At 40.2% G+C, this 25,187-nt stretch overlaps 1 protein-coding gene across 5 annotated transcripts in view; it reads left to right on the top strand.

The window, feature by feature from the left end:
* Nucleotides 1-25,187, top strand: part of LOC308200152 (uncharacterized protein) — a 222,834-nt gene that overhangs the window by 123,670 nt on the left and 73,977 nt on the right. For all 5 annotated transcript variants that reach the window (XM_080605366.1, XM_080605365.1, XM_080605367.1 and 2 more), the window contains one exon: nt 13,250-13,372. In XM_080605366.1, the coding sequence (XP_080461492.1) occupies nt 13,250-13,372 (123 nt within the window). The remainder of the gene's footprint in view (nt 1-13,249; nt 13,373-25,187) is intronic.

Below are 25,187 nucleotides of genomic sequence, written 5' to 3' on the forward strand. Positions count from 1 at the left end.
TTTTCCAATTTATTCACATTCTGGAGGGCTAGAGATGCACGGGAAAATAGATGAGTTTAAATGTTATGAGAGTGAGGGCCGACCCTTTATTTATTTCTCTCTGAAATGTATATTGCTCTTAGTTACACCGTAATCCACAGTAATTGAGGAGTTTGGTCATTTCTGGCACAAGTTTAAGTAGTTTTTCAATATCTTGCTCCTGAGCTTAAATTACCACAGGTTTACAGTTGTGTAACTATAAACTGAACTTAATCATTAATTTTTCAGCATTAAAAAGAAAAAGTAGGCTAAACTTCAGCTATAGATGAAGTATTTAAAATAATTTCCCAAAGCTCTTCATAAATATGACATTGATTCATTGATATACAGGCCATTAGCAGTTAGTCTCCTCTGTTCATCTATCATTTCAATTATCTCTAGACTTCCCTAGGGTCTTTGACAAATGGGAGACAATTTGCATTTGGTACATTAATGACCTTGGTTGAATTTATAATTCTCTCTTCCCCCCCCTATAATTATACTTTAGCATTTGAGGGGAAAAACCCACAAAAATATAGTCAGACAGTTTGTAATTTAATCAGAAGTGTATGGGCACTGAGGAAAGGAAGAAAAGGAAGAGCTGGGGAAAAGGAAGAGTTGTCAGTCTCTCACCGCACTGCCCCAGCCCTATTGATTTCTTCCTGGAGGTGCTGTCTCTTTGTCCCTGCTCTGACAAAGCACAAGAGGGATTTCAGAAAATGACCCCTTAAAATCTGGATGGACAAAAACAAAGAAACAAAAAAGCTATAACAGAAAAGTAAAATTCACCACTTAAATGCCCTGTAATTGCAAATCGCCTCGATGGACTCACTGCAGCAGTTCCCACCTCAGAAAGCTTCCTGGCCAACTTTCAGGATTTTGGGCAGTGTGTTGCTTTTTAAGCAATGGGGGGACACGTATGGAGTGAATCCATCACGCACGATGAAAACGCGATCGCTGCTGTCCCAGGAATGTTTCCGGTTGTTAAAAATTTGCCGTTGCCATCAGTAACAGCAGCGTGGTTAACTGCAGATACAAGTCTTTGCCTTTTCCTTTGAACATGAAATCTCTGCAGCCTCTCAGACAACATTAGGTGGTAACTGTTGGCAACAGCTACAATGTTAGGAGCGACGTATGTTTCCAGCTAGATTTTCAGAACCATCCATAACATTATACTGCATGTACTTTTCTCATATATCACACTTCCCTTTTGTGAGTCAGAATGAATTTGGCTGTCTCTTCCATGCAAAAAAGTAATTAGGCTGCTTTGAATGTGAGGAATTTATTTTTTGATTGGAACCGAAGGGTGAAGTTCCAAATGTGAGATTCCAGATTCACCGATGCTCCTGCTTAGGAGGGAGGCATGCATACAGCAAGAAAGGTCTTGGGTTTGAAGAGTGCCAACCCAGTCTGAGGCGAGCGCAGGGCAGGCTGATCTGCCTTGGTTTCTTCTGACGTACGTTGTACAACTGTTATTCCACATGCTGAAGAGCTGTCGGTGTTTGGTTTGAAGAGGCTTGGTTAAATTAGAAGCTCTGAGTGGTCTCTAAGAGTGAACGAAAGATCAAGGTAAACATATTTATTGATTTATTTCCTCACCCTTCTGAGAACAGGACTAGGACTCCAAATAGTACGCGCCTGTGGAATCTACTATGCTCTGCACACAGATGCTGTGTGAATGTCTTTATTTCCACACAGCCTGTATGGCCGTGCTTTGATTTTTTGCCCCTAATAGTTTTTGCCCTTTGATGTCTGTTTTTAATTTACTGAACATCTATAATATATCTTAAGAATATTAAATTTATTTCTAATAAATATTCTGCTTAGGAGTATTACCTTTAATACTGTGACCTTGGTGCTGCTCACAAAATACGGTTGGTTATCTTGAAACCAATAACTTTATGACTGTGTGTTGTTATTTAAGATTTTACAACAGTATACCCTTCTTAATGGTCAGGAACATAAAAACATATCTGCTATTTGCAGAGAGAAGGGTGGAGGAAAGGATGTTATAAAGTGCAAAATGATCCCATGAAAAGTCCAAATGCTGTAGTAATTTTGAAGTTTTAAATGATTTGCACCATCTCCCTGATGCTTTGCAGAAAGCATATGTAAATTTCTTTTGTTATAGCCCCTGAAAAAATTGGGTTTGGCTCCCCATCAGAACCAGAAGCCTGACATCTATGTAGATTTAAAAGGCAAATTTAGTTAGTGTTGGAAACCAGCGTGTGAAGTTTGGATTACACGAAACTGGTCCTTTCTGACTCTGGTGTGAATCCATTTTAGCAATAGATTAGCAGTTTCAGCCCTCTAATTTCTGCTTGTGATCACCTTTTGACATCTGACAGTTTAAAAACCTTGAGATCACATACTTTTATAACCAGAACTCCCAGGCTGTAAACCCAAGACTGCTACCTCTGCTAACGGCGACTGCTACACATGGCGAACATATGTGCTTGCAAAAGTAGGAGAGGTCCCAGGTTCAAATGCTGGTGTCAGTCTGAGGTAACTTCCAGCCAAATTGTTCTTTCTGCAGTGTCTGACTATGGCATCACGCAGAGCATGATTTCTTTGTTTGAGAGGAGATGTCTCTGCTGTTCTACGAGGAAAGGCCCCAAGAAATCAGAGCTGTTCTGTGCTCATCACTGTTAATTTATCCGGAAAAAGAAATCTTATTTTTCCAGTCCTTTGCTTTGAGTTTGTCATTGGTAACAACTGCACACAAGTTAATGGTTCGGCCATCTCTTTTTTCAAGCTTGCTATAACTCCATATCCAACCTAAGTGTCCTGCTTGAATCTGTTAGCAGGGATTCCCTTCTAGACAAAGGATGCTTACCTCTCTGCTGTTTTTGGATCTTTCTGAAATATTTAGCATGAAATGAAGCAGCTGCGTTTGCGAATGCCCAGCGCTGGCCGTCCATCGAGGTGCTGCACGGCACTGCTCTTGGTGTGGGGCAGACGGAGGAAAGCCTGCCCCGCAGTAGCACTATGCACCAGTTAACAAGCACCCACTGGTGTCAGAAGAGTTAGAGGAATTCAGAAGATAAATTAGGCAATGAAGTCTCTGGGAATAATGACTTCCCTAGGGTTTCTTTACAAATTAAACTGATGAAGATTTAATCATTTGTTGTTTTTCATTTTTTCCATGGATTCTGTTGCCCTTGACATGTCAGATCAGTTACTAGAAGACACTGAGTGAGTGCAGCTAAGGGGCAATGGCATATGTCTGTGTAGACCAAACAAAGAGTTCTCATTTAAGTTCATTGTTAAAGGATTGACCTGGTTGTGCAATCATGTTTCAGCCACACGGAGAATGATTACAGAAAAGTTATTTTCTGTAGTAAGAAAAAGTGAGATTACTTGACAACTGTAGCTAGCACAGGATTTTTGACAGGGTAGTGAGTAATTCTGCCCACATAGCTGTTAGGAAGGTCTTCTAGTGAAGAAAAAACAAAAGACAAGAGAGATTATTCAGGAGGAAATAGGAAGAAAGAAATATTTAACTCATTTAAGGCAGCAGCGGAGGCGTGCCGTTCATTGCTGCTTGATCTAATCCCAGGCTGTATTGAACGATGAGTAGAGTCTGTCCCACCAGTGATTGACATTGACTGGCAAGGACAACTATTAGGAAAAAATAAGAAAATGGGAGTTTCCATTTAAAACTCCATAATTCATTCCAACTCTAAACCAGAAGCCAGGCACGTGGCATCCTTTCCCTGCGAAAAAAATCCTTTACATTCACTTCAGTATGTAATAGTTTTGGGGGAAAAAAAGAAAACTTTTCACTATTTATGTGGAAAATGAACTAATTTGCGCACTTGCTTAGTCCTGCAGGTAATGATATTACAAGAAAGAGTAGTTTAGAAGGAACTGGCTTCTTACAATAGGGATGCCCTGGAACTTAGGGTCATTAAATTGATATCTTGCTCAGGCTGCACTGCGGCAGTCGCCAGCCTGTTTGGCTGGGGAGTCGTAGCGGCTTCAGTCCTGTTGAAATTCAGCAGCACCGCTGCTTTGGGCCTGATGGTCCGGTTGGCAGAGTTTTATCATTCGTTAAAAGAGACAAATACTGTTTAAGGACAAGCATTTGGATGCCACTTTTTCCTGTCCCATGTCCCCTTCCCTGCGCGCACACACAGCAGGGTACCCAATGCCCTCAGGCTCTCGGGCCTGCAAGGGGCCTCAGCCAGGGCCTGGCTCCACGTTGGGCCTGGCACCTCCTGGGGCCTGCCGTGAGATGCCCACGAGTGCTGCAGGGACTCCCCCCCACAAAACGCTGCCAAAAGGAGCAGGCTCCTGGGTCTGAGGCATTTATTTTACAGGGTTGGAGGAGAGGAGCCACACGCTTGCTTAGATCGATCGGTTCTCTTGCTGAGTACAGAAAAGAAAAAAAGAGACAAAGCTGGAATAAACACTTTATGCTTATAATAGTATTTTTCTTTGTTGTCTTTCCTGTCCCTTCCTGGATCAGATAAAATCGTGATTTGAGGTTCCTTTACAGAAACGTTTGGAATTCGATTTCCCAATAAGCTGCTCCGTTAGGGCCCAGCTCTGCCCCTGCACCCTGCTGCATGCCCGGCTCCTCCTCCGGCCTTGCAAACTGGGGCTGCTGCTCTGCATAGATGTCAAAGCCACGGGGTGGCAGGCCTTTTAACCATCCCACGCGGGCCACCACTGACTTGGTAGGCTCTGACCCATCATTACAGGTTTTACCTGGGAACAAGCGTATTTATTTCTTTCTGAAATTGTTCTTTCACCTTTTAGCCCAGCGAGCCTGAAAAACATCAACAGTGTACAGTGCTATCTTTATCTCTGCTTTTGTTATTTATGTGTTGGACTGTTGCAGGGCTCTTCATGGGAGGTGACATTTTAAATCCCTTGAAAGTACAGGTTGGGCAGAATGCATCAGCCACCTTCTTCGCTTTCCCGTTGTGCTCCTTTGATGCCGGTGCTCTGCGTCTCTGAGCTCATGGTTGGTCCTGAGGACACTGGCATTAGCTAACCCGTGGGTACCTCCAGGTTATTTGCACGTATATACTGGTTATCGCTCTCCAGCTATTGTAGCCCAAGAACCCAAATAATTTTGCATAGCCTTGATTTTTTTTTTTTTAAATACAGAAGTAACTCATTTTTATGGAGATTTATACCACTTAAGATTAATAAATGTAAATGCTAAGCTTTTAGCAATGACCTACCATACCTGCTTTTTCTATACGCTTTTACAATTGCACTCTGATGACCCGATTTATAGGCGATCATGGAAAGTGGGGGGAAAGGCAGTAGTTCTGCACATAAATTTTCTGGAGATACAGAAGCAGAAGAGGGAAGCTGAACATTTGTTGGGAACAATACTGGCATAGTCCCACCCTGGGTTTGTGACCAAATGGCTGGCCCTTTCTGGTTTTCTTCGCCAGGATACCAGAAGGCAGCAAGCTGCAAGCCTGTCTCAGGTTCAAGGTGCATTTTGTGAACTCCCCGTTAGGCTCCAGCACTTGGCTTGGCTGGAGCCAAGTGCTTAACTCGTGCTTGCAATTCATGCCAGAAACCAAGCTGATAAGACTCCTGGAGTCTCACTGGTAATCACTGGATATGGTTTTTAAAGGGTGTTTACCTGTCTGCAGGATAGGAAAGAGCTTTATATTGTGAAATCAAACCTCCAAAGTTCTGTCTTTTATCCTGTTTGTGTGCACACCCACCACTTGTTGGCAAGGGAAGTCAGATGTACAGCAACGAGGAGGCATTTTTAGGGTAGCTGCATTTTCAGACAAAGACAAAGGCTTTTGAGGATGTCACTGCAGAGTCCCGAGTTCTTTCTAAAAAGACTCCATTTTGTCGTTTTGTGGCATGAAAAGTCTAAGCAGAAAGAAATCCGCCTCAGCAGAGCTCTGTTGTGAGGAAAGCTACATTACAGCAAATGATGCTTTCTTTTATGTTTTGCTCACAACCATCGTAGCAGGCAAAGGCAAACACTTGTCTAATTTGATAAAATATCTTTAATTGCAGCAACGGTACTTGAGGTTTGGGCTGGGTGCGTTAGCTCTGTTTGTAATCATAGTTCTAGCCGTGCTCCACAATCATCTCCAATCATGGCCAATTAGCATCCGTTAGTCTGTTGTTGCTTAATTCAGATGTTCTGGGATGCTCAGTTGCATTATTCATACCTTGTCTGTGAAATGTGTTTTAAAAATGAGCACTATTACAGGATTTCGTTGTACTGTGGGAAGGTTTTTTTCCTTTCATTTTAGTTATTCCAGTTGGTATTAAAAGAAAACTGGAACATGATTTAGGTCTTACAGTTAACTTTTAGGAAGTAGTTGTTCCTGTTATAGATGATTGTAAAGTGGGATAATAAAAAAAAAAAAGAATAAAAAAAATCAAAGCAAGTATTTTTTCAGCCTGCACTTTGGTTTTGTAAGTTATTGTTGCAAAACGTCCTTGAAGCTCAGGGAAAGAAAAAAAAAAAAAAAAGGAAAAGAGAGACCAGCTGCGTATGTGGTTATGGAGGGTAAGCAGCAAGATTTTGAAAGGACAGTTAAATGCCAAGTTTCAGGATTTAGTCCAGACTTTATATACCAAAGAGTAGGAGGAGAGCACGTGGTGGACCAGGCCACCTCTGTACCCACAGCACGGCACTGAGCATTTCCTGATATTGCACAGGAGCAACAACAGCTCTAGAGTAACACAGCGGTTCTTACCAGCCTCTTGCTTTTTAAGAGCTTGTTCTTTAACTTGTTATTTAAACTCCGAGCCTGTTTTTTCTCCCTGCTGAGTTTTACTCTGACTTTAAAGGAGTTATTCTTGATTGTGTGCAAGTGCAAATGACTGATGTATCTGGTTTTTGTTTTTAATCTTCGGCCTATGATTTTAATAAGGAAAAATTAGTACTGGTGAAATATGTTTAACAAGAGGTTTTGTTTGATTTTGGTTTTGCATCTAGGGTTCATAAAATCAAAATTTTTAATGCTCCAGGGACAAAAGCAAGCAAACCATTGCAGAGATGTACACCACTGGGGTAGGTGGGCTGTGCACCCGGTCGTTAAATTAGACGGCTGATGTTCTCTATGTAAATGAACGTCACGGAGGATCAAGAGGAATGCATGCAGTGGTAACTTCTTTTCACAAAAGAAAAAAAGTAATAAAAAGAGGAGGTGATAACTTTTGGAAGCAGGGTACAGCAGCTGCCAGTGGAGACAATGGCAATGATGGGTGTTCTCCGGGAGCTCACTCGAGAAAAGTCTGTGCCAAACTCTCAGAAGTTTGCTCCACTAATCAGACGCTTGTTAATAACAGCTCAGATTTACGATACTTCATAACAGCACAAGAAGAAATATTCATCCTGTTATTGACTTTGTGGAGGAAGAAAACCTAATAAAGCATTAAGAGTGCTTAATCAATACACATGTAGGACTGTGCTTGACTATCAGAATGAGCAGCTTTGTTTTCTATTCAGGCAGATAATTTATGGTTCACACTGAAAATGATGGATGTAATTTATGTTTTCAAGACAATTACTGTTCAAAGAAGACTGTTACATAGCTCTTGCACAAAATGAAGAAAAAGGCAAATGCAGTAGCTGGGGCGTGAGCATTGTGCTCGCCAGCCTGCCCAGTCTGGCTATTTACATGTAACGTTGCTGTGATATATGTGCGTATGTACTCGTGCGAGCTGTGTGGTGTCATAGAAGTGATTGGCCTTTAAAGTTCAAATCAACTTTCTCAGGCTCCAGGATTTATTCAGACATATGGTTTTGGTTGCAGACCATCTGGGCCGTAATTTAAAAAAAAAAAAAAAAAAAGTGTCTAAAACCTTAAGGAGCTACCTATTTGTTGGATCTTTTGTTGGTACTTTTAAAACTTGAATCAAACTGTTTAGATCTATAAATGAGAAGTTTTCAAGTGCATGTTATAATTTGCAGATGCTCACCTATTATCTTTCCTCATGAAAGCAAATAGTAATACGCATGCACGTATATCTCTTTGTTCATGTACCAGGCACTCAGCTGTGTTAAGGTACACATATAGGTGCAATTAGGTTGCATACTATATATTTAGGATTTGATGATAAGCATTATGAGGGTTTTGTGTCGAAAAACATTTAAGTTTGATGCTGCAAGCATTCACGGTATGTTGTCTGAGTTAGGAATTTACACATCTGAATTGCCATTAAAATCAATAGATGCTGCCAGTGCCTGTTACAGCAGGTAACCAAGCTTCTTTCTTAAATAAAGTTGCTTGATATTTAGATTCCTGAAATCTTCCCATCTTCACCCCAGTCTTCAGGAGAAAATCACAACTGGGATGAAGCGCTATTAGTGAACTGCTGTATTCCTCCTAAATAAACATGTTCTGGTTACTTTGACCCCTAATTGAAGCACAGTGTGCTAGCCAAACACTTTTAAACTAATCAAAATAACCTCCCCTTTCCGTAGTGGTGGGCTTTGTTCGTGTGGTATTGCAATAACAATGTGAATGATTTTGCAGATTTTATTCCACTCCAGTGATTTATTACAAGCCCATTGAGCTATGACATGCGCTGAAGTCAGCTGCTTACGGTTCAGAGCACAGGTTAGCCCCCGCGAGTGGTCACTGAAATGGCAAGTTTGCATGTGGTTGCATTAAATAAAGTTGTTGCTCATCTGCAACTGATAAATATAGCAACCATGGGGGGAGAAAAAACACTAAATAGTGGGCTGCGGCTATGAGATTCTCTTTGTTGTCTTAAAAATTAATCTTTATAGTAATACAAATTCCTTAAACTTGTTATACTGGTAAAATCCTTTACCTAAAAATACTGTTGCCTGTAGGCAATGGGTTACCTGGTGTGTCCCGTAGATCTAAATTGTTGCCAAAAATAGAAAGTGATTCAGTCCATTGTTGCAGGTCAATTTTGTCCAGTGCTGCATTTATATAAATTTTGCATTTATTTCTAGGAAATCTGAAATCATCTAGACTTTCCTAATATCCTTGTGAAAGATTGTTTTTTCCGTCTTGCTCTGCTATCTGATACTTTCAGACAGGAGCATTCAACAAGAATGGAGAAGGCTACTGGGATCAGTCCTTCTCCATCCAGCATATAGCTCCTAGGCATATTTAATTGAGCAAAGGTGATCCATTTCATGAAAAACAGACGTGCTGTCCTACTCTGAAGATATCAAATATTTGAGGAGGTTTTTGGACAAATGAATACATTTTTACAATACCTTGTGCTGTAAGCAAGGGATGTAGGCAGATGCCTACCATCTACATTTTTTAATTCTAGTGAATTAAAATGCTGTGATTTTTTTCCACACACATCACAGACGTCATATACAAAGTTAATATTAAATTAACCTAGATTGTTTTTTTTTCATTTTTTTCTCTAAGACTTCATATGGCAGCATTGAAAACTCACATAAAGTATGTCCCGTGGATAATGTTTTTGTGTTGCAACATTGGCACTATAAATAAATGTGAAATATTGCAGTAGAAAGCATCACATTTATTTTTCTGAAGCGCCTACAGCATGTCATTACAGATGGATTGATAGTCTTGATAACATTGAACTTTTGTCAGCCCTAACCTGGCAGACTTGTTACATGTCAGAAATTTTCTGTCATTTTTCTTGCTATCCAAAAGGCAAATATATTTGCAACCTTGAATGACATTGAATATGGAAAGCAGAGAGAAATTTATCATTTGACAGAATTGTTTTTGTTGTAGTTGTTGTTTTGTTTTGTTTCTTTACAGTGGCAAATCTGTAATCAGACATTAAAATTCTGCCTACTCTGTGTTTTAGGAATATAGAATGGCTTGTAAGAGCTGTATGAACCATGTTTTGACAATGTAAATATAAAACAAATTTGTTATTATTTCACATTCAGATAACTTATTTTTGTGCTTGTTTGAGGCAACTTCTGACCTTTATTATTCAATTGTTAAAAACAAGTTGGCACGATACATGCAGTGAAGAAGCTCTTGTACAGGAGGTTGTACATTGCAGATGCAGGTGCTTAGAGACCGAATTTTCTTAACACTAAGTTTTGAACTACTATGGTTTGTACCTAATGAGGGTTATGCCTTCAAATATGTGTGTTGTGTCATAGGGAAAAGCTATGTCAAAAGCTTATTTTGGTGTCTTATAATACCTATAATTTAGTTTCTGAGTTCTGACGATAAGATTTAAATGACATATTTGTTTTAAAGAGAAGTATGGATGAAAAGTCAGAATTCCTGCATATAATAGAAAAAGCAGTACATTTCTGGTGTAAGAAATGGCCAAAAAAAAAAAAAGCATAGAATAAAAGCAAGTATTAAGGCAGAGATGAGGAAATCCTGGACACAGCATGAGAGAGAGAGATGGAAGAAGATGCTGAGTTTTAGTAGCACCAGTTCTTTTACTGGGGCAAAACACGTGGGTGGGTCACAGCTTTTTATGCTGAACAAGAAGATTCCTGATTGCTAATATAAATATGTTGCAATCAAAAGGAAAAATGTTCTGTACATTAGTATGCAATAGCACCATAGACTTCCGCGTGTATTATACCCTTGTGAAATCAAGTGGATAATGATTAGCTTCTCAGCTTGAAAGGTTTTCTTTCAGTGTTTTGGTTGAAAATACAGACATTGGTGTTAATAAATTAGGTAGTATATTATAGACCACAGAACTTAGTCAATATTTTATACTAGGAGGTCATGTAGTATTGCAGATGCTAAATGTGGTCTAGAAAAATAAAGTAGTTCCTCACATAATTTTTGTTTAAAAAAATAAAGAGCAAGAGATTTTATTAGTTTTCAATTCTGCTAGTATAAATAGAAGTTGAAGCTGTGGAGCAGGGTTATTATGCGGCTCATTACTGTTTATTACCACAAGGCATATCAAGATGTGTGCTAGTTAGAGGGAGTAAATCATTTGGAACATGTCTGCTTTGTCGATCTTCTGTACGATGCTCAGTGCTACCATGCCTTCTTCCTGTGCTTTGGGGAACAGGACTAAAATCTGTTGCTTGTCATATGTTCTCTCAGTCTCTTGCTGAGAAGCGAACAGACGAATGTTTTATTTCGGTACGGTTTGCTTTTGCATTTCGGGGTGTGTAAGTGTTTTTCCTCAGAAAAGTTTCTATCTAAATTGTGTTTCCATGAAATCAAGAGAGAAGCCTTGCTGACTTCGTGTGAGTTAAGATTTGCTCTGTTGTGTAGCTCTGATATAACTGATTTTTTTCTTTTTTTTTTAATTTAACTTGCCAGTGCTTGTCAGTGTCACTGGGGACAAAGAAAGTTTTATTGTATCAGTCACTGCATTGAATGTAGAGCTGCAGAGAAATTAGATGTTTTCAGTGAGTTTGTGCCTCTTCAGATATGCGTTAGTAAATGTTGACATTTCATGATGTGCTTTTCTTTAGCTTGTTAATAATCTGAAACCTCCCCCAAAATTTCTTTGAACTCTGGTTTTTAGACAGGATTGTAAATGAACTAGTAAAATTAAACTCAAGCTCATAAAAGAACTAACGAACCTTGGTAAATCTTAAGTCTTTAGCAGCTAAGGATTGAAGTTGAAAGGCTCTCGTCTCTCTTGTATATATGTGAAATTCTTTCTTTTTTGATTTTTTTTACAGCACTTTGTATTTCTCTTGGACAGAGTCTAATTAGAATTTTTTTAAAAAGCCGTAGTTCCCCAGTGATGATGCAGAGTGCCCCTAATATGAAGTAATTGCTTCAATTTGTATAGTCATGATGATGCTTATCTTCTGTTGCTTAATCTTCCTCCTCGCAGCTCTCTTGTTCTCTAATCTGAATGCAATATGTGATCCCTACCAACACTGAGGTCCTCGTGGACATGGCATCTCTCACCTGTGTCTTCATGCCAGGTTTTGAGACCCTGGCGTGTCCCCTTAGCCCTGGCTTGCCCCTTACCAGTGCACTGAGGAGGTCTGCTCTGCCAACAAACCAGTTCAAGGCGTTTGGCACCAAACCAAGAAAAAGTGCCCACAACCCATTGCTCTTGTGCAGATTCATTGCTGTCCCTCCCTACCTCTGCAGTGGACGAATTGCGTGTCTACGAGACGACATTCACACTTCAGAGAGAGCGATGTAAGCCAGAAAGTAATGCACAAGTATGCTTTCCAGAATACATGAAATCAATACAGCAAATACCTGCTGGTTTTGCTATATTTACTATCCCACTTGACAAATTTTCTGCTTTGGAAATACTTTCATACCATCTGTTGTCTGCAATGTAGCTCAACAGAGCATTACTGGCCCGAAGATTTCTATCACATTTCTTCAGAAATTCTTGTGCAGGATATATGAGTACACAGGTTAAAAAGAAAATGTCTTCAGTATTGATTTTTCTCTGCCATTGACTAGTCATTTACTTGATTATTTATGTAGTTCTTTAATGTTCTTCATTTATAATGTGTAAAGATCTTTTTTTCCCATTCAAACTCATGCAAGCAAGCACCTGTTTGAGAAGGTGAATAGGCAAGGAGTTTAGATATTAAGTGCACACATATCCTGAAGAAAGAAGGACCTTAACGATTTTCCAGTGCTACCGTTTTCTAGAGGTTTTTCATCTCTGCCATGAACGCTGCCAACAACCTAGCACACAAGTGAAGCGGTGGAAATGGCAGTATAAAGATTGTCGTTGCTCTTCTTGTGAAGTATTGGAACCATAGGCTGGGTTGGGTTGGAAGGGACCTCAAAGCCCACCCAGTTCCAACATCCTCGGGCACTGACAGGGATGGGGCAGCCTCAGCTTCTTGGGGCAGCCTGGGCCAGGGCCTCACCGCCCTCTGAGTGAAGAATTTCTTTTTTATATCCAATGTAAATCTCCCCTTTTTTAGTTTAAAGCCATTACCCCTTGTCCTATCCCTACGTGCCCTGACAGAATCCCTCCCCAACTTTCCTGCAGCCCCTTCAGGCATGGGCAGGCCGCTGCGAGTTCTCCCCAGGGCCTTCCGTTCTCCAAGCCAAACACCCACAGCTCCCTCAGCCTGAAGCTGGGTGGACTTTGCAGCTTACCTTGCACATAAGTGGAGGAGGAAAACTCCCCCCATTGCATCTATCGGCTGCGTGGTGGGACACAGCGACGTAGCTGGGAGTCATTTCCGCAGTGGTGGCCTAAAGGGGCCTTAGTTGTATTTCTCAGTAACTTTTTAATTCTGTAACATTAGGATCATACACAGATGTTCTTAAATAAACATGTAATCTAGTCAGTGCCCACTTTTTCCTGACCGCCTAATACTTTCCACCCACAGATGTAAACGAGTGCACCACAGAGAACGGTGGCTGCCATGACCAGTGCTGTAATACCATCGGCAGCTACCACTGCAAATGTCCAGCTGGCCAGAGACTGCAGGAAGATGGAAAATCGTGCGGAGGTAATGTTTTGTTCTGTGTCTTACTGCTATTAAGGAATCAGAGAAGACATTGTAAAGGAAAAGGAAGTGTTAGCTTTTAGCTGGAGCCAGCTGAAGAGTGTATATTCAGAGTTGTCAAGAAAGCCGATCTTCTCATGTCTGGATTATGCGGATGTAACTCTAAGAACACTTCAAAGGGTTGTTGTTTTTTTTCCTTTTTGAAAAATTGTTATCATTTAACCTGGATTGGTTGTGCCATGTTCTGATTATAGCATTTCCATCATCAGTTTAAAAACCTGAAGAAAGTGTATATGTTTGATAACATTTCGTGTCTCTAAAACAAAATGGTTCTTATCAGAAAATACACATACATTTTTGCATTTCAATCACAATTCCACAGCTAGAGATTAACGGAATAAAAAAGGATTTGAAATCACATGCTACATAAACCCATTTGCCTTCTTCCTAAGGGAAATATAAGTCCAGTTAGTGCATTATGGGGTAAAATTTGTTCTTATGCAAAAGATGTTATGCAAAAGCTTGACTTTGTGTAAAATTAAAACATCACATAAATTTGTTAGAACATTTGGGAAATCTAACCGTAGTTCATTAAAGTTGCATTGGTAAACCCAGAGTGGATGTAAGCAAACCCATAGGATCTGTTGATCTACAGTCGCTCCATTTTTAGATGTAAATGTAACTGAGATTAGGAGTAAAGTAGCCAAGATGTCAGAGGCCAGAGCAGATCCTTCTCCTTCACGAACTCTCCGCTAATGCAGGTGATGAACGTTTGCTGCTGTATGATCTTCTGGGCACTGGCTGTGTGCCGGGATTGCATCCTCAATTGTATTTCATTGCTACAGGAAGTGTAGAGTAGAAATTTTCTGATTCTCTCAAGATGAAAGGTGTTGGGTATGTTTCCACAAACTGTGTTATCATCTTTTCACAGGAAGCCATCTCCTCTGGCTTTTCCTTTTGCACAGTGTCACACAAATTCCTTTGTTCCAGGATTTCATTTATCATTGTCCTTCAATGTCTCTCTCAAGATTTATTACAAAGCAATGTATTTCTTAGCTGTGATCGTATTCTTTACCTAACTTTGTAATTTATTTGGCTGCACTCCTTTTTCTCCACTAGAAGGTTGTAGAATTATTTTTCAAGGTAAGCTATCATTTGATATTGAGCTTGACAATGTAAATAAGCTTGTAGATACTTATTTTATTTTGATTGAAGTTTTTCATTATGGTCCTCAGTGCTTTCATTTTGGCCTTTTGAGAGCTGGAGCATGAAATACTAGGCATAATTCACAGATTCCTGCTACTTCACCTCAGTCTTCTCCTACCTCTTTTGGTGGCTAATTGGTGATATGCCAGTGAGCCAGTGCATAGGTCTGTTTGTGAAAGCTTGCTGTTTTCACATCTGCTTAAAAGTTTTAAAAAATATACATTTTTGAAAGCAGGGATCGTACGTATTATAATCCTAAATTGTTTAGCATGCGGGGGTACTGTTTCTGTTAAAATTGTTTTGTGTCAGTCAAATTAGTGATCCTTCTATACAATTCTGCTACTCTTAAAATAGGGTTCAAAATCTGTTATTTTGACATTCTTTGAAAAATCAAATAGAGCTTAAGATATTTGATTCTTGTACTATGCAGGAATTAGAGAAGAACATATTGTTAGCCATTATGAAGCCACTGTTTGAAATCTTCAGACAAAAATGGAAATGTGCAACAAACTGAAATTGCTCAAGTCATAGATCAAGGTGAATGCAGTGCTAACACTAATAACACCTTAACTTTTGTGGTGCCGATAGTGACAAGCAAGTGGCTACAGACTTGCAAGGAAGCACCGTCAGCCAACTTGCAGCCATCAGATTTTGCAATATAAGTGACTCAGTGGTTGACTTTGACAGGAGGGAAATGTGTGCTCCCAAAGAAAGCTGCGTGTGCTGCTCGAAGGTGCTGATCTTTCAGGACGTTGCACTGACTTGGTGCTTTATTGATGCGATGGTTCTGCACTGCTCACAGGGCTCGTCTTGAAGATGAGGGCAAAAGAGTTTCTCATCACTCAGGTTAGCCAGCATTTTTGGAGGAATAAGGCTTATAGTCGTTCTGGGTAGTTACATTCTTTCTTTCTTTATAGCTTCATTGTGCTTTATGTTAGCTCGTAGTCTAAACTCTAGCATTAAATAGCCGTGCACTATTGTTCTGCTCCCATTATCTGTCTCACGGTTGGTTTTATTTCACTGGTGACTGAAATGATCAATTGCTGTACAGTGTGTTTTTTTGTTAGCCAAGGTACAAATATGGCATATTGTTATAAAAGCACCGTGGAAGTAGTGCAGATTTTATTCAGTAGGTCATTATTAGTGTGAAGATTGATCTTGTTTTTCAGAAACAAAATAGAGCGTCCTTTTGACAAAAGGCAAATATGTTGCCAGGAAATAACTTTTTAAAAAAATACTGTTGTTAGTCATTTGTAGCTCTTTAATGTTGAGGAGGTGAAAGTGAAAATTCGTGATTCCAACAACATAATGAAGTGTACTGCTGATTAGTCAATAATAGCTTTTATGGGGAGCCATTTTAGGAGACCCAAGAGTATAAACTGACAATGGAGAGCGAGTAGGAGTTGAGCATCTCTACCTTCTGTGTCATCAAAGGCACCTGCAAGACATAAGGCTACATGAATACGAACAAGACAACTGCATAAAATAGGCCAGATCATCTTAGAAAGGATCTTTTCTAACTGGTTGTGGTCTTTTATGGCAGGATATATCATTCAGGGTTATGTGGTATGTAACATCTTATTTCAGGGACGGTTACTTGCATCGAGAGGCAAGCTGTAGGAAGATGAAGGCACGTGCATCTATAGATGACGCCAGCCAGAGTGGTGAACTGATTAGCCTTTCAAGTCTAATTATCTGTGTGTTGTACCGCAGCTGAAATCTCCAGTGTTCACAGACAGAACTTCAGTTCTCTTATCTGACAGAGAAATATATTTTGGCAGATAGTCACACAGGCATTACAGATTTTGACATAAAGCTCATGCTTACCTCTCACTCTTCACGTGTCCTGTTAAAATTAATGATGAAAAAGGATTTGGATTTAAATCACTGCACAAATAGCACAATAAATTAATATTTGACATTTATTAGTGTATGGCTGTCAGCCTCATTCTGTGCCCTGTGCATCCATACTGGTGTTCAGCATTTCTAGGGGCATCCTGGTTGATGTCAGTGGGGGAATTTGCTCAGAAAGCTTTAACTTGGTCTGAGTAAGGGAGGAGAAATGTGTGTGTGTATGCAAATCAACTTCATCTGCGTGCAATAGTTCCTCAATTGTTAGGCAGAGGTTACCGTGACTTCTAATGCGATATTCTGTGATACGTATAGGTTTTCTCATTTTATAACTTATACTGATATGAAACAATTCTACTCAAACATCACAATAAGCAAAATGCTATTTTTCAAACATAAATACCATTTTAAAACTCAGCTTTCAGCACAAGTCCATATCTGTAAAGCATGCTGAGGCTAGAGCTACAAAAGCATGTTTTCACACATGAATAAGCTACAGAAGTCAAATGAAAAAGGTTGTGACCTTATGTTAACCTGCTTTGGTAAAATGTCATTTCTTATTTATATTATTGTGTTCTCATCTGTCAAGGCAACTGAACGAAGCTGGAGACAAATGAAGTCATATGGTTAGCTGTTGATGGAACGAAGCTTTTATTTTACTGATTAGAGCAATATCGCAATCAGTGCAGCCCAGTCCCTGGGCGTCCCTGGGGGCTCAGTCCAGCCTTAGAGCCTGGGCAGATCCCTGACCTTTGCTGGAGAGGCTCATGGAGCGGCTGCCTTCAGAGATGGTGTGTGACTTTGCAAGGCCACTGCTGTTTACCCAAGTAATAAAATAGTCATTGGTGTCAGTGATTTATCCTGATTTCTTGTCTGATGGGAACTCTCTAAGCACTGCTTCCACAGAAGAGTTAATAGCTTGACTAAAAGGAATACTGAAGGATTTGTCAAAGAAAGTGTTTATTAAGATGACCTCAGCATTTATTTAGTCTGTAAGGCTTGAGGTTTCGGTCATAACTTATTCTTGTCAAACGCTGTGTTTTTGCCAAAGAGAATAAACACAGTAATTCTGCATTTGGACTGGTTTCCTTGCCCATCAAATCAATGCACCAAGCTTCTGCTGCATCCTGTGAAAAAAATGAAGGACATAACACCATGCACCTCTAGGGAGATGCCAGGAAGCAAGCTTTCTTTCTTTCTTTCTTTCTTTCTTTCTTTCTTTCTTAAATTAGTCAATTGGACTGATTCAGAATACTTTTTTAGTATTAAAATTTAGAAATTTCATTGATTCATAAGACTATGACATGCCATGGCACAGATTTAAATATTTTCAGGAATGATTCAGTCAAAGGAGAATACGGAAAATAAATGTTATTTTACAAGAAGAAATGTAGACCAGTCCTGACTACACGTGCAGCAAGTACCACTCAGCTTGAACTTCTTACAGTAATCTAGTGAAGGCACTCCGCATTGAGGTAAAGCCACCCGACAATCTTTATCTTTCTCTATTATAAAACTTTGTTCTGAGATATGGAAATAAGGCTAAATTGTAGTAATTGTATCACAGTTACCTAATTATCTGTAACTGAAATACCATGCCCATGTTACGTCCACCTCAGAGAAGAATTAGGGACACAGACAGCTCCGTCTTGTAACCTTAACAGACCCTGGGTTAACAATCTCAATAATGAAGAAATTTTAATTTATTATATTTTTACAGTAATTTGAAAAGAGATAAAAAGAATAGGCAAAGGAAAAGGAGTTGAGAAAGAGTACAAAACCAAATTTCTGTTATTTCCAGCCCCGTGTTGAAGTGCTTACTGGTACCTTGGGACTCCGACATGGGTTCTTAGGGCCGAGTCAGAAAACTCAAAGCATATAAGTTTCAAAGTGTGAACCGGCTTTGAGGCACTCTGTCAGAAGCCAAGGAATAAATATTCCCTTCTCCATCGGTTTGTGCACCCAGAATGCTGGTAGCTGTCTGATCATCTGAAGTAAATTCAAGAAGTAGCGATAACTATTTTTACATTTGAATATTGTTTATTTATGTTTGCTCCTAAATGTCAAATCAGTATCTTTAGTCACAAATATAAAGCATAATTATGGCTTTTGATTTCAGACCCCAGCTGATAAAAATCGAGGTTTCCCTTATTTCTCTTACGAAGGGAAAGATATTAATTAAGATTAAGGATTAACTGTGCTTTTTAAACACTGTGTAGCATTATGCAGTCAGACTTTTGTGTTTTTCAGGATATTTTAATTTAGATAGAACTTTGTATAGGACTGCAAAGAAGATCTGGACAGAAACTACCATAAGACATTCATATTTGCAAACTTTATTGGGAGTTTAATTTAATTTTTACTCTTGCTTTTTTTTTTTTTTTTTTTAAGTATTTGTCTTCTCTGGTTCTTCAGGATGAATGAATGCTGGAGGTCATTTGTCTGTCCTTTCTTACGCAGCCCTGTGCTGCATTAAGAGCCAGCTGGGATCAATAGATGCTGGTAGCTGTTGCACTCTCCTAGGCAAATAGCATCATCTTTCTGCATTTGTCTCTTTGTGACAGTGCTACAGCAAAAAATGTACTCCAAATAAGTAGTAAAAATTACTACAGATTCATAGCAAAAGTAGCATTAATTGTAGGTTATTGGACTTTTAAAATGAATTACCTGAATCCTGATTAATGGCAAGCCCACGGCAGGCAGGAACCTGAGCTGAATTTTGGATTGCTAATTGAGGCTCACAGCGGCTGCCGGCACACAATGAACACTGCATGTTGGTTTGGTCGCTCCCCTCTCATTTTGTGCGCCCTTCCAAACCTAATCCACTCAATTACACACCAGGGACACGCGAGCACTTTCCATCTTATTAAAATGTATCATATACTAAACTCAGCAGAATCGCAGTCCTTTCAGCTCTGCCCTGGTTCTCTTCAACCAGGAAAGAATGGGGGATAAACACACTGCTCGGGCAGGTGGGGCAGGTAACAGCAGAGATTTCCGACCTGGTTTTGGAGCAGTAAAGTGGTCGTGTTAGCCCAGAAGAGCATCTGATGCTCTGATAACTGTAATGATTTATTTTTGCATTTTAATTGCACCAGTTCAGATTTTTCCCGATTCATGCTTGGCTATTGCAGAAGTCTCCCTTCTCTTCTCTTATTCACGGAACAGAGAGGCCTGTGAGGGAAATCACATAACTTCTCACATACGGCATCCCTCAGGGTAGAGGAACTAACAGTTATGACAGCTTCCTCCAAAATGAATACAGCCACCGAAGAGTGAGCTCATTTCTCCTGAATACAGGAGCTTATCGATTGGCACCGAGGACGAGCACAGTCACGTTTCAGCCACTTTTGAAGCAGAAGTTGGGCTTCAGTCACTTTTAAGCGAACCAGTTGGGCACAAAGCGAGTCGAGAGCAACGATGCTAACCAGAGGCTCCAAACAACAGCAGGAGTGAAGGAACAGTGTTCCTGCACGTGCAGCTTTGAGGTCTGGGGCAGATGGGAACCCCTTCTATTTCAAGAAAACAGCGGTGACTATTTCGTGATCTCACTCTCTTTTTTCCTTGGAGGTTTTCCTGTTTTCCTGATTTTCCTCATTGAACGTTTAATTTAATTGTAGAATTTTAATAAGCCTTTTGCATAACTAGAGTTTAATTTTCAAATTATGTAAGGATTTCACCGAGCTGGGTGTAGTTGCACGTACCTACACCTACACATACACATGCGCGTGTCACATATCGATACGCAGTATGTTTCCTGCAGCACATCTGCTGCTGCGTTCCAAGGCGGCACAATTTTCAAAAAGCGTGGGATTATTCATAAACCGCGGCAAGCTGGCACCCCGTTCTGCACGGCAGTTATCAGATGAATTATTGATCACTGATCTGACACGGGCTGAAAGGGAAAAATTGTTTCCAGAAGTCCCAGGCCTCCCAGGTAACGACGAAGGCAGAGTCCCAGCTCGACAGCCTCTGCTGCCTAGGTCCATCTGGCACTTGAAAGCCCCCCGGCACGGTTGCTCGAAGCTGATTCGGGGCTGTGGCCCCAGGGCTTCCAGCTCCCAGCCTTCCTCCGGCTCCAAGAAGCCTTACATGGGCTCTACCAGCTGGAAGGAAATACCCAGGGGAACCGCAACTTGCTCTTATCTTTGGGAGGGAGCGGGTGCGTGAAGAGCGGGGTGAACGACAGCCGTCCCCTTCGTGCTTCCCCTGCCTGCGGCGCCGATTTTTGCAGTTGTGAATTTGTGCAGGGAGCTGGGGGTGATCAAACGCACCGGTGTGAAAACTTCTTTGTGCGAACTGACTGATGCATAAAGCTTTATTGACCAGCTTTCGGCGACGGAAATATTTAGGGCTTGGAAATGCTGTGGTGTTTACCACGCCAGTCAGGAATTTAATGTGGTTTAATTAATACAGGTAAAGAGCTTTGAATATTTAGATGAAAAGCAGTATATATCTATATGAAAGGATTATTACTGTCCAGACAAGATATAATACTTTGAAATAACATGACAAAAATGATAGACTGCAGTACAAATATGTTTTGAGACATTTCTAGGGCTCTGATTAGTTTATATTAGCTAGTTTCTAACATTTATGACTACCTCTGAAAGGCAGGTTATGGAGAACGTTAACATTCCACTGGGCTGATTGACAATAATTAGTTTATTTTAAAGGAAAGGAAAGAAGCACGGTATTGTTGCAGCTGACTAATGTGAATTAAAAGCTAGGTAATCTTTTCTGCAATTACAGAGATACAATGATTGCCGTTGTCAGAGAAGAAAATACACTCATAATTTCAAGAATCATTGTGTAGGAAGAGCTTTGCAAGCCTGAAATTGAAGCTCTGGTCATGGTCTCCAAAATTACAGTTAGTAATTTTATGCTGAACCAAGGCTTTTGAATACTTAAATTATAGCTTGTTTGTAGCAAGGTATTTACCAGCAAATATAAGCATCTTATAAACAGCACATGAGTCATCTTGGTGTTCATTCTGAGCACATCGAAAATGTAAATTGCTACGGAATTACTCTTGTGTAGAGAGGCAAGGCTTAGAAACCTTCAATTCATTCTTTAAATGGAAATTATAAAAGGAAAAATGTGCGGATTTGCCTTTCAGGGGAGAGCATTGTGCAGGGTAACTACTGCGTTTTCTATAGCTTTGCCTATAGGCTATGTAAACAATGACGGAGGGCAGGTCGGAGGTAGGAAGAGGTACAGCTCCCGAGTGCTGTTTATCTTCCTCTTTAGAAGCATTTAATGCCGTCTTTAATGGGGACAACTAATAGAAATCCCGTTTTTTATTGAAATGCCCATGGATTTTATGAGCCGACTGATATATTCTGAAAAAAAAAAACTTTAAAGCAATTTGTGATAAAACCGGAAACAAACAGAAATCCGTCAGCCTCTCTGTTCAAAGCACTGGCCCGAAGGAAGCGATCTAGACGTGATTGCCAGCAAGGTAGCAACTGCTGGGGAGGCTACAGTTCCTTATTAAAAGATGAGTAGTTTGATCACCATCATATTGGATTACTCAAACTTCAATTACACGGGTACCTGAGGGTTTTAACTGGGTTTAACTGATTTATTAGAAGACCAACTTGAAATATACCTGCTGTTAGCGCGCACCGGATCTTTGGAAGACCCACCTGAATACCTTGCTGACAGACAACATCCCAAAAGGGATTCAATGCCAGTGAAGGAGATCAAAAACAGCTAATAAAAAATGGATCAATCCAGTGATTAATATAATGTCATTTTAATCTCAGGAAAAAAAAAAAAATTAAATCTTTTGTGCCAGATGACATCATTCATTGGGATCCAGCTACGGAAGCCTGGCATGGGCAAGTTTGGGATGTATTAATGCCTTTTCTCATTGGTGAATCTCTGCAGAGTCACAATCAATATATTTTATGTGGAAGCAGAGCAAAAAAAAAAAAAAAAATCTATGTACCATACTGTCTTTTGCTTGCTGACAATTTACGTTGCAGAAGATCGGTCTGGAGTTACGATAGCTCCAGTGGGGAATTGACGCTTGTGGAGCATCTTGAGGAGGCATCATATGAACTAATGACTATGGAGCAATTTCAGTGAGCTGAATTTTCAGTAATGGAGTGGAAGATACTGTGGTCTCATCTAGGCAGTGAGTTATGGTCACCCCGGTGGTCTGCTATTTCCCTCCTCATTTTCCCCATCCCACACTCCAAAGTAGCTCAGATTTATAACGCAAGACCAGCCCTGTCTTCCGAGAGCAGTGGCAGCATTACAAGTGTTTCACGTGTTTAAAAAAAAAAACAGATCTACCAGCAACTGCTCCACCCAAACCAGTTATTACCAGGATTGTCTGATGTTCCAGTCAGTTAGCAAGAGGCTGTCCATGTGATGACATAAAGCTTTTCAGCAGCCCAAGTAGGACGTTTGTCACAAATAGCATTCATGTTTCAGGCAAGCAGAGTGTATGTACTGCAAGCAGGAAACATCAAATTATGATGCTATTTGCATGATTATCTTTTTTTTTCCTTTTTTTTTTTTTTTGCATATTTTACCTCCTGTGTGTGTAGAAGAGACATTCCTCTGTGTCCTACTGTATTAAAGACACTCACTGAGCTCGGCAAGTGGGCATTAATATTGCTGCTAACAACAACAAAAAATATTCTCATCGTATCAGTCATTTCTCTCTCTCTTTATTCCATAACTGTTTTTTCAAACCGTCATATCCTGCTGAGAGAAGATGCTGATGGCCCAACATATAAACCTCCATACCACATCTCAGATTTGAATCTGCACAAGGAGTTGGGCTGTATCACGCTGTCGCTTATTAAGTGCATCTCCTCGCAGATATCCTTTCCTCCTTTGCCACCCTCCTGCCTCCCAGCATGGCCTAACTGAATTGTGCTGAGGAATTGTCTTTAAAAATTGATAGAGTCCCGTAACAAATTTTCCTTCTGCTCTTATGCCCCACATCAGAAAATCCTGCAGTACTTTGCGGTGTACCTGCTGATGCTAGTGATCTCAAAGCCTCTTTCCTAAGCAGAAATTACATAAATGTTTAATTATTGTCTTTCAGCCCGCACTGATGCGCTGCACAGGCAAAATGTCCTCTTCCAAATTCCCTGCTTACAGCCGGTGCATGCACTGCTTTTCCACACGAAACACTGAGTAAAATTAACGAGGCTGTTTTCTTCAGCATATAAATATTGTTTAAGATCGTATGTTATGAGTTTGTCCGGATTGTTGTTTTTCAGATTGAACTCCTTTGTTTCTTCTTGTGGTCATTCACTTTTCCTGGCAGCAGTTTTTCACTGCGAGCCTGTGCCCTTCCATGTGGGTTTCATATTGATGTGGATTGGAGTCGTCAAGTGCGTACAGTTGCCAAAATATCTATTAGCGTAACCCAGTGTGGAGGCTGGTAACCCTATCAGTCTTCCTTCTTGGCTGTACTTCTTCGTTATGTTTGTGCTGCTCTGAAATGCAGAACTGGATCGTTCCTTTTTCGTTTAAAAGAAATGAGAGTGAAGAAAAATGTACAGATCTGTACCGTGAAACGATGATGAAAATTATTTCTTCGCTGCTATGTGCAAGCATCACAGTGTTGTCTGAGGTCTGTCTATGAAAATTATCCCATTCTTTACTTTAATTCTATACCCTGACTTACTTTCAAATTATCTGGCCCCAATAATTGCTTAAAATTCACATATATATGTCTCTGTGTGTATATTTAATGAAGAATGCCTTGAAACTCTAATTAGGGCTGCTTGACTCCAAAGCAGTTTACATATCACAGGCTTACACAGCTATCAAACAGATGCTTCTCCTTTTTTTTCATTCAACTGACATTTTCATTTTCTCTGCATATTTTGAGGACTGAGCAGTGATGTGTTTTGACTCCTGAGGCTACAGACGATATCAAAATGAGGATTAGAAATGAAGCTTTACCTGTCAATTAAATTGTTAAGCTTGTCCTCCACAGCATCTACACTTTCAAATGGCCTGTTTATTGAATTTGAAATAGTTTTCATTCTTGACCTTGTTTAAACTGAATGGACAGTTCTAATTATAATCTTCAAAGTTTTCGGCTGCAACATATGGTTCGCATATAGAGTTGTGGATGAAGGGCTCTTGCCTGTTTATTGAGCTAAACCACTGTTAAATATCTCGGGAAAGATTGGCATGTCAGGCGTTGAAACCAAGCAGAAAGCAGCCGTACAGGTATTGGCCGTTTTCGTCTTTTCACATCGCTTTTCCCAGGAGGTCTGCTCTCGAGGGACACCTGAGAAATGGTCTGTGGTGGCAGGACCCAGGCACTGGTGAGGAACAAGTCACCACTTTCAGAGGTTGCATTGTGCCAGTCTTTATGTAAGTGATACAAAATCATATCAAAACAAACAAACAATATCAACAAATAAAAAACAAGCAAACAAAGAAAAAAAAACATCCCACCTGTCCCCAGAATGAATTCAGATTACCAGGATCTTTCACAAATCAAATGCCATTCTTTCAAATCAACTCTGTCTCCCACTGATGGGGTTGCATGACACCTCACAGCAATTTATTCCTGTATTTATTGTCCAATAAGGCCAGTGACAGATCGGGAGATTGAATCCGGGTCTTTAAGTCTTGTCCGGGTGGATTGCCCTGTTCAGTGCTTCCAGCTCTGATCTCTTCTCCCCAGAAGCATCTTCCTGCCTCCCCAGCTGCTCCCTAGGAAAGCCAAACCTTCGAGATGCCTCTTTCCTCTTCCCTCCTTGAAAACAGTCATCAG

This window comes from Anser brachyrhynchus (assembly GCF_964034855.1).
Source record: "Anser brachyrhynchus genome assembly, chromosome: 9".
Taxonomy (NCBI): Eukaryota; Metazoa; Chordata; class Aves; order Anseriformes; family Anatidae; genus Anser; species Anser brachyrhynchus.